We start from the raw sequence: 19709 nt of genomic DNA on the forward strand, positions 1-19709 counted from the left end.
GGCTGTTTTTCTGCTAAGGGTACAGGACGACTTCACCGCATTGAGGGGCAAATGGACGGGGCCATGTACTGTAAAATCTTGGATGAGAACCTCCTTCCCTCAGCCAGAACACGGAAGATGGGTCTTCCAGCATGCCAATGACCCGAAACATACCGCCAAGGCAACAAAGGAGTGGCTCAAGAAGAAGCACATTAAGGTCAAGGAGTGGCCGAGCCAGTCCCCAGACCTCAATCCTATAGAAAATCTGTGGAGGGAGCTGAAACTTCGAGTTGCCAAACGACAGCCAAGAAACCTTAAGGATTTAGAGAGGATCTGTAAAGAGAAGTGGATCAAAATCCCTCCTGAGATGTGTGAAAACCTGGTGACCAACTACAAAAAAAATGTCTTCCCTCTGTGCTTGCCAACCAGGGTTTCTGCACCAAGTACTAAGTCATGTTTTGCTTGTGGATCAAATACTTATTTCACTCACTGAAATGCAAATCAATTTCTAACCTTTATATAATGTGTTTTTTCTGGATTTTTTTTGTTTGTATTCTGTCTCTATACCTTAAAATAAACCTAACGTAAAAATTACAGACCCTTCATTTTTTTGTAAGTAGGCAAACTTACAAAATCAGCAGGGGATCAAATAAATATTTTTCCCCACTGTATGCTTGTATTTGATGAAAAAATATATATATATTTTTTTAAGTTTAGGAAATCTCCCTCTTCTCCTCTTTCTCCATCATCATCCTCTTGTCCTCCTTTTCCTCCTTCAACTTTACTTCTCCAACTTCACCTTCTTCTGCATCTCCTCCTTCACCTTCATCTTCACCATCTTTTCCTTCTTCACCTTCACGTTTTTCTTTAACATCACCTTTTTCTTCTTCACCACCTTCTTTTTGGTCATTAATAATTTAAGCTTTTCTACATCTGTTTTATTTACACATTTTATTTGGTTTATTTGTTTGCCGTTTTTATACAGTATATAACTGAATGTTTCTCTTGGATGTTGAATTAAATGTATAATTAAGATTGTGTTAAGATAATGTATATGATTTCATTATTATTTTAAATCAGTTTTTTATTATCTTCCCTCAGTGAAGATAGATAATGGCTGATTTTTTGTTTTTTCATCATTTACCGCCAAGGAAGTAAGAGGTTTGAATTAAAAAAGAACATAGCCATGGCTGCAGTGGTGAATGGTCTGAGTTGAGTCTCAGGAGCCATGGAGGACTGTCCTCACAGAACCTGCTTTGTGTTCCTCAGCTTTCTTTTTCCTGTACACATCCTCTGCTTGCTGTCAGTTCTTGTAATACATGTTTCAGGTTTTAATGCTGTGGCATCTATAAAATTATGTTCACAACATAACCAATCGAAGTCCTTGTCTGCTACAAAGTCTTTGTCTTTAACAAACTCACCTCTGGCTTCAGCTACTCACATCCACGCTGAAAAATCCTGTGTCTGTTTCCATCACCAAACGTGTTCCTCACCCTCAAGAGAATGAGAGAAAAGGGGGTGTTGCTTAAAGTGGGTACCTACTGTCTTACAGTTAGTCTTTGAGTTTGTTTTTTTGTCCTTTATCAGTTTAGACAAGCTCTGAGCTGAAGAGACTGTTAATAATTGATGACTTTCTTAGTCAGGGATTCTGCCAGCAACCTTAGCTTTCTGCAGTGCTTGTGGCTTATTTCTATTCCCATTTTTCCCTCAGTGATTCAACTCATTCAGCACATTGGGCAAGGCCACTTTACTGGCTTCTCTTATTTGGTTTGGGCTTTTGCATTCCCGGCCCCTCTCGATTTGGAACGAGCCAGCAGCCATGCTGATTTTAAATCCTTCCCTAAAGCTCTGAAGGTTTGAAAGCTGTGCTTGCTAGATCCTGCCTGCCCAGCTTAGTATATGCTGCCTGCATGAAACCAGGCTTTGTCCCCCACCAGTAATCTTGTGTAGTGGTGGGTGGGCTGCAGTATTTGAGCAAGAACACATTCATCTAGAGAACGTCGGCTTCTGCGATGCTAGATTACAATGGATACGTGAAAGTGAGAAGAGCACTACAGCTGGCAGAATGATGCATTAGTGCTAGCAATCTAGTATTCATAGCTATGCAGATTTTATTTGATGGTTTTATTGTTCTACAAAGAGAACTAAATAGTCTTTATATGTTGGATATTTTTGATTTAATTGCATGGGATTGAGGTTTTGATTTAACGGAAGATGATTGAAATGGGTAGTTCACACAAAAATGAAAATTCTGCCATTTAGTTCCTCTCATGTCATTCCAAACCTGTGACTTTTCTTCTGCCGAACAGAAAAGATGATATTTTAAAGAATGATTTTATCCATGCAATGAAAGTCAGTAGGGTCTTAAACAACGTTGATTGGACCCAATTGACTTCCATTTGTATGGACAAAAAAACATTCTTCAAATTATCTTTTTTGTTCAGCAGAAGAAAGAAACTCATACCGGTTTGGAATGAGGGTGAGCAAATAGTGACAGAATTTTCATATTTGGGTGAACTATCACTTTAAACCTGGGTACTTCAACTCCAGTCCTGGAGGGCCAGTATCCTGCAGACTTTAAAAACAATCTAGATTTAACCCACTTGTCTGCACACTCTTAAAAATAAAAGTTCTTTATTGGCACCAAAGATTCCATGTATACATATACATACATACACACACACACATATATAAATAAATATATATATATATAATAAAACTTATGCAACCTTTGTTTTTAAGAGCACATTTATTAGCTTGTTTAGTTGGGTTTAGAGCTAAACTCAGCAGGACACTGGTCTTACAGGACTGGTGTTTTAGAGCCCTGCTTTATATGATGGAATGTCACAGGCTTCGGCATCAATTTCTGAACTTCATATAATTTTCATAAGTCAAAAATCCTAAATGATTTTCTTTCCATTGTTAACAGAATATTTTACCGAGCGGGATGATTATGATGATGACGACGACGAGGATGAAGATGGGTATGATTACGAGCTTGATGAAAGCGACGGCCTGTGTTCATCTTCCGTAGAAGAGAGCGGGCTGGGTCTCCTGGCCCGTTTCGCCGCCAGCGCTATCCCGAGCCCCGTTGTCACCAGTCCGCTCTCCGTTGTCCAACTGGAGGCTAAACAGAAAGCCAAGAAGAAAGAGGAACGGCAGAGCCTTCTGGGTAAGGAAGTGCTCTTTCTGAATGGATTGGATCTTTTCCTACACTCTTAGGTTCATCTGTAATCTCTCGAATGGGACATCAGCTGCTTTTTTAAGCCCATGGGACTTGAATTCCCAGGTGACATGGTGATGCATTGTTATTGGCTGTCTTTTGTTGCGCTGTGTCGTGCATGTGCGCCGGTGAGTGAGGGAGTTGAAAGGGGCTGGCAGATGAAAACACATTGTGCTTGGAGTAGTCACTCAGTAGGGGTGTTATTCAATATAGACACCCATCAGTTTTGCCCCATCTTGAGAATGTAGTGTCATTATCCCCTCGATGCATTTGTGTGTGTGTGTATTTGCTGCGCCGCTTGCACTCACTGAGAATGTGAAGCTGACAGGCCTTGCTTTGATGAGGTTGGGCTGTGATCCTGAGCGGGTACCCAGCAGTGCACGCGACAGGCCTGCCAGCGGAGACCAACAGCCCCCTTCATTAACTATTCCAAGACCCTGCAACAACATTTGGCCTTAATTCTGCTCCCACATCTGGCCCTGTTTATTTCTCACCTGTGCACATTATATTGTCGTTTTTCGTTTGCAAATGAGTTGACCACATGTAGATGGCTTAAATTATAGCAGATGGCCTAGTATTTACATTACTGGTATGTTTTTCATAAAAGGCACTTTGCGTTTATGTGCGAGTGCATTTAGTTTGCATGCTTTAGTAATAAAGGTTATGTCTTCTGGATTGTAGGTACAGCGTTCGAGTTTACAGATTCTGAGTGCGATGTTAAGACGAGAAAGAAGTTTCCGTCGCTTTTGCATGGCAAACGGTCGGCTCCTGAGCTCCCACTCTTGCCGCCCGCGAGCATCATGCGTGACGACTCCAGCCCCAGCAAGCGTGGACGCAAACCCAAGAAACCCAAGTCTCCCCGGGAGTTCAGTTTCGACCTTACTGCTGACGGCAGCGAAGACGAACAATGGACACGGCGGAGGAGCGAACGCATCTTCCTCCACGATGCTGCCCAAGCCAACCCCATCTCCCCGTCCAGCAAAACTCCTCTTCCACTTACTTCCAAACCTGCCCGTGGCCCCAAAGCATCCCCGCAGAGCCCTAAGGAGCTGGCCAAAGGCAAGGAAGTGAAAGACCCCAACAAGGTAAGCCCTTGTTTTATTGATGTAGATCAAGTCCTATGTGCCAGACCCAACGAAACAGTGAGGGCGCTTGATAACAGCAGGTGTTCTGATACATTTGTCGGACAAGAAAGCCCCCCGCTGTGAGTGTCATGTTGTTGGACACAAAAGGATGACTGCCGCTTGCCTGGCTACAATTACCAGCCATCACCGTTCCACCCTCTGAATCCTCCCTCCCTTTTTTTTATTTTTTATAATGCTCAGTGCATGACTGCCTATTAATGTTTACTTCTCTATCCAGTGTTGTTGAATGGCTGTAATGTCTGGGAGAACTGAGCCCAATTGTGTCATGCATTTGTATGAGGCTTTTCACTCTAGTCCATGCTGATAGTTTGGCTTTGTATCTGGTGTGAATGCTCCAGAAGAAGAGGATTAAGGAGACCCCCCTGTGTCTGCCCCCACCCCAGCTCTCCAGTACACCCTCGGACAGCACCAGAGCTCTCCCTGTCAGCCCAGGGCGCAAGAGCAAGGTGAAGCCCAAAGCCAGGGAGGTAACTCCGCTAACATTGCAATGCTAATAAGTGATAAATTGAACAATATTTTACAATTCTTTTAGCTGATGAACAGAAATGGTAGTTTCCTCTTGAGACAATTCCAAGATCTACCAACAAACATCAACTGGGTTAATAAGTATTTATTTATTTTTTTTAGTTTTTAGTGGTGTTAATCTTAAGTTTAAGCTCTTTTATATTTCTATTTCAAAAGTTTGTGGTCAGTAAGATTTTTAATTATTTAAAGAAATTAATAGTTTTATTATATATAGTTTTATAATAGTTTTATTCGGCAAGGGGGCATTAAATAATCCAAAATGACAGTAAAGACACTTATATTGTTACAAAATATTTCAAACAAATGCTGTTCTTTTGAACTTTCTATTCATCATATAATCCTGAAAAAATGTATCATGGTTTCCACAAACATATCAAGCAGCATGACTGTTTTCAACATCAATAATAAGAAGAAATGTTTCTTGAGCAGCAAATCGGCATGTTAGAATGATTTCTGAAGGATCATGTGACAAAGACGACTGACGTAATGACTGCTGAAAATTCAGCTTTGCATCAAAGAAATAAATTACATTTTAAAATCTATTCAAATAGAAAAAAGTTATTTTAAATTGTAATAATATTTCACATGCTGCCTTGGTGAGCATTGGAGACTTCTTCCCAAAACGGTCATACCAAGCCCAGATTTTTGAATTATATTGTATTATATTATATTATAGCTACCACTTTTATGGTCGATGAAAAAAATATCCTCCTTTTGCATTTGTTTGGTCTGCCTTAACACTCTTAGTACATAAAAACATGATGCACTGTGTATTAACTCACATTTTTAACATGACACAAATGAATATTTGAAACGGAGCCATTTTGTGCTACACTGCTACACACGCCAAGGAAAAACACTGAAAGGCATCAGAATAATTTTACCTGGCAGGCTCGAGGCCTATTGGGAAAAGCCTTGCATTTAAATGAGCCACCCCTTCCTGCTCCCCTGTCCCAGTCTGTATGGGCCTGCTCTCAGTACCCACCGTGACCAAAGGGAGGGAGGTGAGATGGGAAAGGAGAAGGAGAGAGAAAAGGGCCGAGTGCAGTAGAGCAGCAAGCCTAATTAGACTGCACACTCAGCGGGAAAGCAGTGAAATTAACCAAACGACATCTTGCTCCATCCATTTCTCCACCCCTTCTGCACAATTTATTTATTTCTTCTCAAGATAAACCTCCACTGCATTTTAAAACTCTCCGCCGCTGCTATTATTCATCTTATGTATGTTTTAATGCACAGTGCAGAAGCTCGGGAACTCCTCTGGGTATTTGCCGCATTCGAAATCTCGCGAGCCGAGCGTGTCACTCATCTAAATGGGTTTTACTGAATCAATTCTCCTCTAGTAAGCACATGGGTCTCATCTTTAGAACTGAACCAACAATGGCTCAGTGTTCAATATTTCATTGTCACAGGAATTGGGGCAAAATGTGCTTGAATTCCCCCAGCAGGCACGAGGGAAGGGCGGTGCTGTCAGCAAACTGATGGAAAGTATGGCTGCTGATGAGGATTTTGAGCCCAACCAGGACAGCAGCTTCTCCGAGGATGAGAATCCCGCTGTGAGTGCTCAGCCAGAAAGACCCTGCACCCCCGGTGAGACACTTTCACATTCCCTCTTGTCAGCAAGGCCGCAGAGCTCTTTCCCTTCATTGCTCCCCCATTTTTAATTGCTTGTTTTATGACTAAATCAGACTTAATTTTCTTGTCCATGCATGCAATTAAAAGTGAATGTCTTTTGAATGACGTTAAGGAGAGATAATTTCACAGCCTATTTTATCCTAATCCAGCATTAAAAATCTGAAAATTGATTCGGCCTGATTGCATTCATACATTAATGGGACGAGCTGAGAGTTACTGCACGCATTAACTTGATTTGAAAACCTTGTGAGCTGCTTGCTACCTACAATGACGGAATGATAACCGTCATGAAACCTTACAAGTGAATGATTTGGAACATTCTGCGTAGATGGCAACACTGTGTGCCACACAAATAGCCCTTCCCATGAGAGAGTGGCACAATTCTATTCTAATTTTAATTCATTTTAATTCATAGATTTTTTTTTCATTGACCTTGTCACAATGCGTTCTGGGATTAACTTCTGTGCGAGTAATACATGTGCTGCTGTCTTAGAATTTGTCTAAAATGAGATACTTAAATTACTTTTGGGAACCGTTTTCACATTAAAATGTTGCATCCATAGGCAGCTCTGTGGGTTTTGGAAGATAGCTATTTTCTCTAACATTTGCAGTTTTAAGGTGGTGATGAGATGTCTCAGGTTTTATTTAGTAGCACAAGTTTCGGCATGTCTCTCTTCTCATCTCCCTCTGTTCTGTTTTTCCCCCAGCCCCTCGGAACTGTGTCATTAACAAAGATGAACTGCAGGATGGGTTACGGGTCCTCATCCCTATGGATGACAAACTCCTGTATGCCGGCCACGTCAGCACGGTTCACTCTCCTGACATGTAAGAGACCCCCCACCCGAGCTGTTTACATTCTCTTTATACCCTCTGCTGTGTCTTTATTGTTTGTCTAATTCCTTATTTTTTGTTTAATGCTTATAGGCTGCAATAGTTGGATTTATTTAAAAAAAAGAAAAAAGATTAGCATTTCTTTCTGGCTACTACGTATAGGTTTCTATGTAAGTACTGGTACTTCTAAATGGGTTGAGGGTGGGATTTTAGTGCATTTGAAGTGAAAGTACTTGATAAACATATACTATGTGTGGAGAGTAGGGCTGTCAAAATGACTGAAAAACTCAATTCGAATTTTCTACTTAAATATTATCAAAATTCGAATTATATTCGAATTTAAATGGCATAATTTCAGTTAGGGGGAAAAAAGCTTTTGGCTTCTCTCCTGAGGCCACAAGAGGGCGCATCGAGCAAAATATTATGCACGTTTCTTCAAAGCATAATAAAATAACATGACTATCTTTGAAAAAAAGTGCATAATGTTTAAAATAATGTTTATAAACCATATATAATTAATAAAGTTGCTTAAACAATTAGAAAAAAAACAGCACCATGCATGTATGTATAGTTTAATACAAAGGACCGAAAACCAATCACAAAGAGTAGGTTACTTACTTCATTTTAAAAACATGAGATACAGTGGGATGGGGAAAAAACCGCCATATCGTCTTTAGACATGTTTTTCAAAAGTTGAACTTGCATTAATTTTACATGACTTTCTAAACATGCTGCTCTCTGCGAGACGCGAGTGCAACGCTGATAGATGTCCCTCTAGAAAATGTGATAAATATGCGTTCTGTGAGAACGGCTTGGTTTCAGTTTTGACGTAAACAACATCATCTCCACACTGATGCTCTCATTTTCCACAAAATATGAATATAGATGTATATATCGATAGATAGATAGACAGACAGATATAGAAAAATTTAATATTGTGTAAATTGCATGCAAAACCAACTCCTATCTGCCTAAATGGGGAAATACTGAAATTACATTTCAAATCAGCAACAAAATCCTACACAAACTGTCCAATGAATGGTCAAATAGCATTAAAAAGCATAAGTTTCATGTTGGTCCAGCCAATGCACGTGCATTCCCAAGCATGTGTCTCAGGACATTGACTGTTTCTATGGGAACCTGCACTTTCAACAGAAGTTGCAGTGACACGATGACATCACCAATTGGCAATTAGCTGTTTTTATTAGAAGGTGGGATCTATTACGCTATATCATATTGCATGTTGCGGTTTCTTGCATTCATAGGAATATGAGTGAACTTGGTATATAAACAGTCTTTGGCAAAGGTACATTAAGCCAATAAGTTAGTATATGTTTCTTTTTTTTTTTAAATCATGTTTAATTGACAAATTAAACATGTACATTATTGTCAATCCTTAAGTGAGATCCACTGATTAGAGAAGTCTTTGTAACTATGAGAACAGAACTCACAGCGAAGATGGCTATGTAAAACTACCTTAAATTACCTTAATTACCTTAAAAGAAGAGGTGTTTTATTGTAAGAAAATACATTACAGTGATACATAATTCGTTCATTTGCTTGCATAATTCTCAGTACTTTATGTGAGGAGAAAGTTTAGTCTAGTTTTCCTCTGAATGAAGTGTTGTAATGTTTTGATTAACCTCAGAGCCGGTTGGTTTGGTTCAAGGCTTAGAACCAAGGCCGCTAAAAAAGTTGGCATTCGTTCCTGTGCCCTATTTAGTTGTTTTAACAAACTGCTTACTTGAGCCACTAGTGTTAAACGGAGTGAAATATTGCCAAGTTTATCCTATTGTAAGGTCCAGTTCAGAGTTCTCCATGGAAAATGCAACGTTTTGTTTGGTCAGGAAACAGAAGGGGTGTGAAGTGTCTTGAGGGAGGCAATGACAGAAATGGGCAGTTTTGTTCTGTTTGGACTTTGTATGCTTTCTGTAGTCTCCCACGGCCTATTATCCACTTGGATTAACAAGTTTTAGTCTATTGGGGGTGAGAGAGTTCCTCTCAAAGTCATCCCTATAAAGGATAATCTCATTTGGTGAGAAATGTCAAACTGGTGCAGCATCTGGTCGGGGGATCTTTAATGAGAGGGGCTCTGTTGCGTTTCTGCCCTCTGTGAAATGTGTTGTCCTCCATTTTAGTTTCATTAGAACAACGGCCCACAGTTGCTCAATAACTGTGTTTAGCATGCAGCACAGAAACACATCTTCCTCTTATCAGTCCGAAAGCAAGGAGCCGCCATCATTCACTCAAACGCCCATCACAATCCCTTCTCCTAAATTCCAGTGGTCTGCGAGCAAGAGGTCAGGCAACGTGCTGAAAATCTGGATGCTAGTTCATAAACGTGTATTCCTAAATTAAGGGAGGAGATAGGTGGTGGTTTATCTGTTCATTTGCAGCACATTCGCGTGGCATAATGAGATGTTTGTCATATTTTAGCAGTGAAATATCTCTCCTCTATCGCTCACTCTGCATGTGTCTCTTGTACTTAAAATAGCAGTTCCAGCCACTGAGAAGGTGCCTTTGTGCAGGACTGTTACCGCGGCTCTTCATAGCGGGTAGTTCGTGTGACGGTGAGAATTTAATATGATGAGAACAGGCTCTAGTGCGGAGAACTTGACTGCAACATATCGCTTGTTGTCCACCCTGCCCTCTGGAAATTTAATTCTGTGATGGCTTGTGCTACACAACACACATTAAACGCATACAGAGATTGAAAATCCGTGCTTGGGCACTCAGATGTTTATATGCCGCCACTGTCGCTGCCGATGCTGTTTATATGCCTCACCTGTCTTCATTAACAGAGCCTGTTGTGGAGAGCCTGGGCTCTGCAGGCATGAACATACTTGCTGTACATGAGAGTGGACTGGTTAATTGTGCAGTCAATAACTCACACAGCCGGTGTCGAATTGGAACTGAAATCTAGGGCAAGGAAAAGTGTCTGTTCTCAGCCTGAGCCTCGGCTTTCATGAAGCCTTTGTATTCTGCTCAGAAAAGTCCTTTGGCAAAGCCATTGTCACTCTTTCAGACGTGAATGAAGACCATGCTAATGGGACAGGCCCATTATTTATGGGTAATGGCAAACTAATTGAAGCTTTCACTCCATCCTTTTTTCTCTGTTGTATCTTTAGTTTTAGAGTTGTGGTTATATGTAAAGAGAGGGAGAAAATTGTGTTTTCACCGCTAAAATTCCCCATCTTTGCTGTTCTGACAATAATCAAAGATTTCTGAATAATGTCATGTTATCTCCGAGAGAAATATAATATGGCAAATTGCATTTTACGCTTCTACACATAACTACTTTCTTTTGAGCCGTTTTCTCCATTGACATGTAAATAGTCATTTTTTTAAACCTGCTTTTTTTGTTGTTCTGCTGAAGTGTTTATTTATATGAAGTGATGTTTTTAGTATGTGTGTGTGAATCATCAAGTACAGTTTCAAGATATTCGACACCAAATAAATAAAACAATGGATGTGAAAACTTGATCTGAGCTCAAATTATTTGTATTATGTGAGAACAAAGAGACTGTGGAATGATCATAGACGCTTGCTATTTAGGAAAATCAGTTTCTTGGGAATATTATACATTTTTGTGGCCGTTACACAAAAATGTTTTAAAGCAGAATGCCTTGTGGTTATATGTAAAGAGAGGGAGAAAATTGTGTTTTCACCGCTAAAATTCCCCATCTTTGCTGTTCTGACAATAATCAAAGATTTCTGAATAATGTCATGTTATCTCCGAGAGAAATATAATATGGCAAATTGCATTTTACGCTTCTACACATAACTACTTTCTTTTGAGCCGTTTTCTCCATTGACATGTAAATAGTCATTTTTTTAAACCTGCTTTTTTTGTTGTTCTGCTGAAGTGTTTATTTATATGAAGTGATGTTTTTAGTATGTGTGTGTGAATCATCAAGTACAGTTTCAAGATATTCGACACCAAATAAATAAAACAATGGATGTGAAAACTTGATCTGAGCTCAAATTATTTGTATTATGTGAGAACAAAGAGACTGTGGAATGATCATAGACGCTTGCTATTTAGGAAAATCAGTTTCTTGGGAATATTATACATTTTTGTGGCCGTTACACAAAAATGTTTTAAAGCAGAATGCCGTAATTGACCAATCAGAATCAGTTATTTCCCAAAGGACATTTTATTACAAATTACTCTATAAAGACCTTTAGTACCAAATACCTTCCCTTCCTCTTAACAAACAAAAACAAATTTACAACGACCCTTCCCATGTCCTAAGCCCACATCAGGCTAGCCATCCACCGACTTGACAGATATTTAACCCTGCTTGTCCGGTCAATCTTTCTCCCCTCCCTGATGCAGCTGGTGGGAATTTATCCCAGGCTTTGCAGACAGAACCAATCAGGTTTGGCCAGCAGATTCCTCCCCCTCAGGCCAGATCCAGGAGGAAGTGATCTGGAGGACACTGTCCCACATCACCTCCCAGGTCCATGTCACAGTAATAAGGCTGCCACTCGGTGATGGACATCTCTGAAGCCTGGCTCTGGGTCCATGCTTGAACTGCAGGCACCTTCATGAATCCAAATGAAAAAAGGCCAAACATCCAACTGGCTTTTTTTTTTTTTTTTTTTTTAAACTAGAAGCCCCATCTTGGACGTCACACATGCAGCTGCATGTATACGCCCATTCTGATTTATAAAGCCCATGTGCTTGCATCCAATAATAGAGAGTGACCTGCACTTTAAAGAACCGGTCACTGTTGTTTCTCTCTTTCTCAGACAACCAATAAAAATCCAAAAGCTTCCTTTTTATTTAACAGTATTGATGTGTTTGCTTGTTGGTTCACTTTGGCAGTCGAAACTAATTTAGCTGGAAGTGGGTGTTGCAGATTTTACAAAGGTGAAAACTGCCAACTTCCAGAAATAATATTCCAATAATATTCCAAATCTGGAGAGACAAACCTATGTTTGGATTGTGGTCCGCCTACACACCAACTTAGCCTGGTCTGCCTCTTTTTATTCCTTTTTTCCATTTGCGTCAGAGCCCATTTTGGCTCTCACATGCGATGTCAAGAAACTGACTTATCTTACATATCCCCACTGCTCTGACTTCTTGACAGTAAAGACAATAAAACCGCTGCAAATTTATCGGGCAAGGAATTCCAAAAAAGGGGGGGCAAGCCCCTCCAAATTGTATCTCTAAGGTTGAGCTTGAATAAGGAAGGGAGGGTGGTTGGAGAGAAAGCCAAGCTCCTTTGGGTATTGTGAATAAAGACCGGTTCAAAGCTCAGTGTGTTTCTCAAAAGAGCCCTGTCCTCAAGCTCTTGGGCTGCTGAGTCTTTTGGTTTAGCCCCTCTGCATCTCCTCTCTACAGCCTACTACATTATATTTTTAGACAAAACCATTATGCACTGAGTGCAGAGTGCAGACAGCTTCCTTCAACAGTTTCATGTGTGTTCTCACCTATCCGACATGACAAAAGTGACCCCATTCACTTTATTACTACACATGTGTGCATATTATTCCAAAAAATAAAAACAATGGTCGTCTTAATCTTTCATCACATTGAATTAACTTACTCAACTTTCACTTTTTACTGACATCAGCTAGGATGTGCAGGCTATTAGTTCGTTAACCAATAGCCGTATAGCTCTACAGCCATTGTTTTTGTCTATTGTTGTGGTTAAAGCAGACTTTGTACAAACTTCATGATATTTAATGTATGAATTAAATGAAACTTCACCTATCACCTTCATCTATTTTAAAATGCAAGTTATTGATCTATGATTAGATGCGATTGATTGTGAATAACATACTTCTCTCTGTTGACGTATGCAGGACTTTTAACATTTAGTTTAAAACCCGCCCCCTTTCTTACAATTTACTGCAAGCTTGCATTCAGATCTGCCTCCATCTAATCAACAATGCATAGAATCCAATAGAATAGAAGTCCCTACCCTACATTATTTTTATTTATTTATTATTTATTTTGATCATTTCGTTGCACTCTGATGTACATCACAATACAAAAGAAAAGATCTGTCACTACTTGCCTGAATTTGCAGTAATTAATTTAATGCCAGATAATATTTCATATAATAATGATAGCGGCTGTGTGGAACAATTACTTTTCATCTAATGGATAAATTCCTAATGGATAAAATAAAGTCCTGGCCTACATTTTTGTTTGTTACTATTAAATATCCTGATGCGTTCTGAAATGAGTCACAATATGAAAGTAAAATGGGTTGCAAATTTTATATCGCTGTTAATATTTCCATGAAAACAGGATGTGCATTCCCTAGATTTTTGTTTTGGGCTCATGACTGTGTCCTGTCTTACAGATACAGCGTGGTGGTGGAGGGCGAGAGGGGGAACAGGCCACATATCTACTGCCTGGAGCAACTGCTACAGGAGGCGGTCAGTACGCCACACTGCCCTGCACCGTTCGTTGACCCACATACACGTTACGCCACAACAGGCCTGTGTGTTTTACTCCAGGCACACTCCTCGGTTTCCTCTCTCTGCTAACAGGCCTGGGGCACGGTGTAATATAGAAGCTGTTTAGCACCTTCCCCTGCTATTACGCTAAGGGCATGTTTTGCTCCAGTACCTCTGTCTGTTGGTTTAGGCACACACGCTTTAGCGGCTACCGCCTTTCCTTCCTAATGTACTGTTGGAAGCGGACCACTGCCAAGAGCAACCTTAGTCATTACTGCCTCTCTAAGATGGATTATATACACAAAATGTACATTTCCTCGCCAGAAAATGATTCATTAGTTGTTCAGCTTAGAAGATAGATGACCGCAAAGTGTCTGAATGCACACAGGTGTTGATTTAATAATCCTCTCTGATCCACACTGCCTTTGTCCTACAGATTATTGATGTGAAACCCCCCTCCGTTAGATACCTTCCCCAGGGGACCCGGATTGCAGCCTACTGGAGCCAGCAGTACCGTTGCCTCTACCCTGGCACGGTCGTCAGAGGTACGGTTTTCCTGTTCCGCTTAATTGAGCACCTTTCACTGGCTATTACAGACTATTAACCAATGCGTTTTACTGCGTCTACGTTTCTCAAATGGAAAAAATATGCACAAATGTCCACTGTCCTCTGCACAGAAGCGTAGTTAGAGAACCTTTCAGGGTTGTTTCATTTCCTTTAATCTAAATCTTTTAGCCAAGCCCATAAGCGCTGCCAGATAAACCGAGCCGGGGAATAAAGAGTGGTGTGGTTAGCTACATGCAGAGCTCTGCTCTATTATTATTTATTTTCCCTCCCACTGAGGAAGGAGGGAGCTGGAGACTTGTCAAGAAACTCTTAAAGGGAGGTCGCTGCTACTGCCGGCATCAGCCAATGAGAATGAAAAGGCCCTGTATGAATCCCTGCAGCCACTGCTGCACCACTGAGAAATATGCGGTCGCTCTTTTCGCGCAGCAGTGTTTGCTGTTTCATTCAGTGGAAATGTAAATTGAGGTGATGCATGTTCTTTTGCATCAGTCTTCAACCCTGTTACGTGTCCACAGGGAGCCCAGACATGGAAGACGTGGACGATTTGATTACAGTGGAGTTTGACGATGGAGACACTGGCCGAATCCCGCTCTCTCATATTAGGCTGCTGCCGGCGGACTACAAGATTCAGTGTGAGTATTCAGCGAAGCAGGGAGTAAAAGCCAAGGCACGAAGGAGCGCATGAAACATTACCTGAATGTTGAAGTTAGGTAAACAGCCCATATGTGCACTGTTTGATTTGGAGTCCATGCGGCCACTGATTTTTGTTTGGTTTTGCTCTTGAAGCTTGATGATGGATTCAGTAAAAGATGTTTTTCCACTAGTTGCTAGGGGGTTGCATATGATTGAGAGTGAGACTGAGAGATTTGAAGGCTTGTGTGTAATATTTAAGAGCACTGGGTAAATATTAATGTGTGTACTGTATATGTGTTTGACTGTGAAAATGTTTGTGTATGAACATTTTCAAAATATATGAGTAGTAGAGAAGCACATGGAAATGTGCCAATATTTTTGTATGTGTCTGTTTTGTCAATCACAAATATCCTTATTGCGTCTATTAATGTTTTCTAAACTGAATTTATCTGAACAGGTGCAGAACCATCCCCTGCTCTCCTCGTGGCCAGCACCAAAAGGCGAGGAAGGAAGTGCAGTAAGGATGTACCTGATGGCAAAGAGACACCACCCAAAAACACAGTGGAGTCTACTTCGAAAAGCAGGGGCAGAGGAAGAAAACCCAAACCCAAGCCCGGTAATTTCCACTCCTTTGAACCAAACATTTACGCTCATTGACATTTTGGCTGGTATAGAAGACATTTTTTATAAAAGTGGTTATTGCTTTGGTTCAAATTAAATATTAAGAAGTCAAAACTGGTGTTACTGAAATGAGAAATGCAGTGATTTTACAAAAAGTGGACTAGGTTGGTGGTTTCATAGATGGTAAATCACTTTCTTTTGCTTGGAAAGAGCTTGCTGTCAGAACAGGAACTGCTTTAAGCCTACCAGCATTTTTATAGAGGTAAGTGTGTTTTTGGTCTGGCATATTAAAACCTTCCCTCCTGTGCTGCTTTCCAGAGCCTGAAGTCGCTCCAAAGGAGCATGAAAAGCCTGACACACCAACCCCAACGCAGGTCCTCGAGAGGCCCCTGTCCGGCCAGAAAAGCAGCCCACGGCCAGGTAGAAAAATTAAGCAAGTCGGCAAAGCCAGCCCCTCCATCCCTGTATCTAATGAAAGCCAGAAGAAAACCACAGGAATCAAGCCCCCAACCAAAGTCCGTTCCCAGCCCCAGTCTGTCTACTCGCCGCCGCTCTATGGAAAAGTTCTGTCTGTGGATCTCTATAATGAGCCCTCCACTTCTCTGGCCTCCTTTATTTCCAACAATGAGACTGCGAGTCCTGCGGGGAAAGGAAAGCCGGTCAAACGCTTGAGAAAGCCTGAGGAGGAGGCATCTGGGTTTGGTGTGAAGACGCAACGCAAGCAACCTCAGACTGAGATCCTTATCAAACTGGACCATGAGGGAGTAATGTCACCCAAAACCAAGAAGACCAAGGCCCTCATGATGATGGAGGGCCAAAACCTCTCCAAAAGAGAGAATAAGTCTGTCATGGGTGTCAGCTACACTACGATATCCACTGCTGACAAAACACTGAAAGCTAAAAACAAGGCAGTTGAGGCAGACCCGCCTACTACCGATAGCGTGTCCACCTACAGTGTTCGTAAGCTTTGCAGTGGCAGCGAGGGTCTGATGAAGGTGAGCAACTCAGGGGAGAAGGACAAGAAAGAACTGGAGTGTCCCAACTGCAGTAGCAGCAGCAGCAGCTCGGAGTCCGACGGAGAAGAGGAGCGAGGGGCCTCGCAGGAAAAGAAGCCCAAACAAGACTCGACCAGCTCCAGCAGCTCGCGGGCATCAAGTCCCACCTCTTCCAGCTCATCCACAAGCAGTTCCTCATCCTCAGCTGATTCGCACTCCTCCTCCTCATCATCATCCTCCACCACCAGCGATGAAGAATCCTCCTGTAGCTCAGATGAAGAACCGGTTGCTGTTTCTCAACCATCCCCAGCCGCAGAGCATGTACCACCTCAAGAGGAGGAAGACGAGAAGGCCAAATCAAAAATGGGGCCTGCTGCCAACATTCATAAGCTCCAGAAGCAGCAGGCATCTGGCACACAGCAGCAGAAGCCCCAGAGACAGCAGAAGGTGAAGCAGGGTGTCGGTCGCCCCAAAAGACGAGAGGGAATCCACCTCCCAACAACTAAGGAGCTGGCAAAAAGACAGAGGCTTCCCTCTGTCGAGAACAGGCCCAAGATCTCTGCTTTCCTCCATGCCAGACAGCTGTGGAAGTGGTTTGGAAAGCCTACTCAGGTAAGCCCATGGATTTTAGGATTGCGTCTTTCTTGAAGTCCCACCAATGCCATTTTTACAACATCTCAAATTATGTATTGCATAGTCCAAAGTATACTTCAGTTTTGATGTGAACGTGAGGGTATACCCTTTCAATCTGTGCTTAATTTGGTAACGTACACGAACGCAGGCACTCGACACGTGCACTACAAAGTTTCATCCTTGTCCAGTGTCTGTGCTATTTCTCTTCAGAAGATATGATTAAAAAACGTCTTTGTACTTGTTTAAACTAGAGTTGCATGTATCTTTTAAACCTCACACAAGCACTCATGTCTGTAGTTTCAACTGTGAAAACGGCCTGGACCAGTGTTGCCACCTTGTGGACAAACTAATTAATGCAAGAAATTCAAGACATGTGCGAGCTGAGCGTGGAGTATGCGTGGTTAGAAAAATCTGGCTGTGCACATTAGGGTGACCAGACGTCCCCGTTTTCTGGGGACAGTCCCAGTTTTTGGTGTCCTGTCCCCGGAAATGTCCCTGTTTTACAGCACGTTCAAAGCAACGATTACTTTCACCAACAGAGGGCACTGTGAGCTATACTGATTACAAGTCGCGCACCGCTACTTTAGCCAAGAAGAACTTGGACTAGAGCGGAGCGCTATTATTGTCAATTAACAAAAAGGTAGTCACATACTAACTATATACATGTTAAAACAAAGTAATACTGTTTGTGTGCACTTTATGTAAAACATTCATAAACATTCATCTTCATTCAACTTCTACCGTCACAACTCCGATATTAATAATAATAATAATAATAAAATAAACAATTACACTTGCAGAAAGCACATACTTTGTGGTCAAAATTAGCCTGAAATGCAAAATAATAAGGCTGATTAGGGGTAGTAAAGATCCATTTCCAAAAGCATAAACATAATTTGGAAAAAATCATTTAAAAAGTTGTAATTACTCAGTTTGTGAAAATGTTAAATACAGTCAGAAAATGTTAAAAATATTTGTTAAATACAGTTTTATTTATCATATGTTCTCATTTCTATTGTTTTATTTTTAGTGTTTTTGGAAAGTCATAATTTTGTTATAATCCTGTTTTGATCTGTTTATTTTTGGAGAATTGTAGTCCTATTAATAAACTAGGGTAAGTTTGATCCTTAAACATCATTGTAATTACTAATTATGATATTAATATATGGAAACCAAAACAATTAAAAAACATACACAAATATATTGTCCCCATTTTTTAATTTTGCAGATAATCACAAGTGAGATTTCAGTGATATTTTGATCACTGAACTAGGAAATGTCCCCGGTTTTCATTTCAGAAATCTGGTCCCCTTAGTGCACATCATACAGTATGCAAGTACTATGTTGATGATGAAATTTACACTGAGCACTGAACACATACTCCAGTGTACGCATAACAAAACAAAGTATACTTTGGGCTTAATTGACTCCTTTGTCTTGCTAAGGCTAATTTCAAATCTAGCATTTTATGTATACTAAATACACGTAATTTAATAATATTTCTAGACTTTTTGCATAATGGACAAAATTACAGCTTGATTGGAAATTTTACACTATGAAAATGTTGTGTCTTTGTTTCTTTTTTCACGTCACATGTAATTTTATCTCAAACATGCTCCTCATTGACACCTTACTTTTAGAATTTTTTAGTGGCATAAATGTTTGGTGCTATAAAAAATTATGCTACAACTGTGAGAAAATAAAAACACTAAACAATTTTATTCAAAATATTAAAATGGTTAATGTTTCTTTCACTAGTAGTTAAAAATAAGATTCTCATTTAAATTTTAAAAAATTCTAATTTTTTAAATTTTATTTTGAAAAGTTGCAAATATAAATGAAGGCCTGGTAAAAAGTTTCCAAGACAATTTTAATGTGACCTTCATATAACAAAGGGAAAAAGGTTCAAATCTGTTCGTTTTAATAAAAATCAACCACCCTGGGACATAAAAGTGCCCGAAGAAACATCCTTTGCTTTTCCTTCAACTTCTTACAGAGGCGGGGAATGAAAGGGAAGGCAAAGAAGCTTTTCTACAAAGCCATAATGCGTGGGAAGGAAATGATCCGTATTGGAGACTGTGCTGTGTTCCTGTCTGCTGGACGACCCAACCTCCCCTTCATTGGACACATCCAGAGCATGTGGGAGTCCTGGGGAAACAACATGGTGGTCCGTGTCAAATGGTTCTATCATCCTGAGGAAACCAACCCTGGAAAGAAACTTCATGACAAAAAGGTTACTTTCATCTCCCTTTGCTAAACAAGAATAATGGCTTGCGGGCACTGCATTATGACGTTAGTACTGGAATGGTACTTGATCTGTCCCAGTCTTGCCTTTATCTGGGTTTGGAACTAATCAAATTTTGTTTGGCAGAACTGGGATCAAATGTCTGGCCACAGTCTTCCTGCTGTTCTGCAGGCTTCCAGCCAGAGAAAAGACTTCATGGAGGTAAGAAAACCAATCCAGTAAATGGTTTGATCATCTTCGTCTGGGTGAAAACAGACTGC

At 40.7% G+C, this 19709-nt stretch overlaps 1 protein-coding gene across 4 annotated transcripts in view; it reads left to right on the forward strand.

Annotated features, from left to right (window-relative positions):
* The window catches only part of LOC107720058 (trinucleotide repeat-containing gene 18 protein-like), a 70352-nt gene that overhangs the window by 46617 nt on the left and 4026 nt on the right, over positions 1–19709 (forward strand). For 2 of the 4 annotated variants that reach the window (XM_016527652.1, XM_016527656.1), the window contains 12 exons: positions 2909–3151; positions 3884–4287; positions 4686–4814; positions 6285–6462; positions 7215–7332; positions 13659–13734; positions 14192–14300; positions 14838–14954; positions 15413–15571; positions 15895–17183; positions 19201–19437; positions 19576–19650. In XM_016527652.1, coding sequence (XP_016383138.1) covers positions 2909–3151; positions 3884–4287; positions 4686–4814; positions 6285–6462; positions 7215–7332; positions 13659–13734; positions 14192–14300; positions 14838–14954; positions 15413–15571; positions 15895–17183; positions 19201–19437; positions 19576–19650 — 3134 coding nt within the window. The remainder of the gene's footprint in view (positions 1–2908; positions 3152–3883; positions 4288–4685; positions 4815–6284; positions 6463–7214; positions 7333–13658; positions 13735–14191; positions 14301–14837; positions 14955–15412; positions 15572–15894; positions 17184–19200; positions 19438–19575; positions 19651–19709) is intronic. The other 2 variants (XM_016527654.1, XM_016527653.1) reach the window with 2 other exon arrangements.

This window comes from Sinocyclocheilus rhinocerous, unplaced genomic scaffold (assembly GCF_001515625.1).
Source record: "Sinocyclocheilus rhinocerous isolate Xijiao unplaced genomic scaffold, SAMN03320098_v1.1 scaffold273, whole genome shotgun sequence".
NCBI lineage: Eukaryota > Metazoa > Chordata > Actinopteri > Cypriniformes > Cyprinidae > Sinocyclocheilus > Sinocyclocheilus rhinocerous.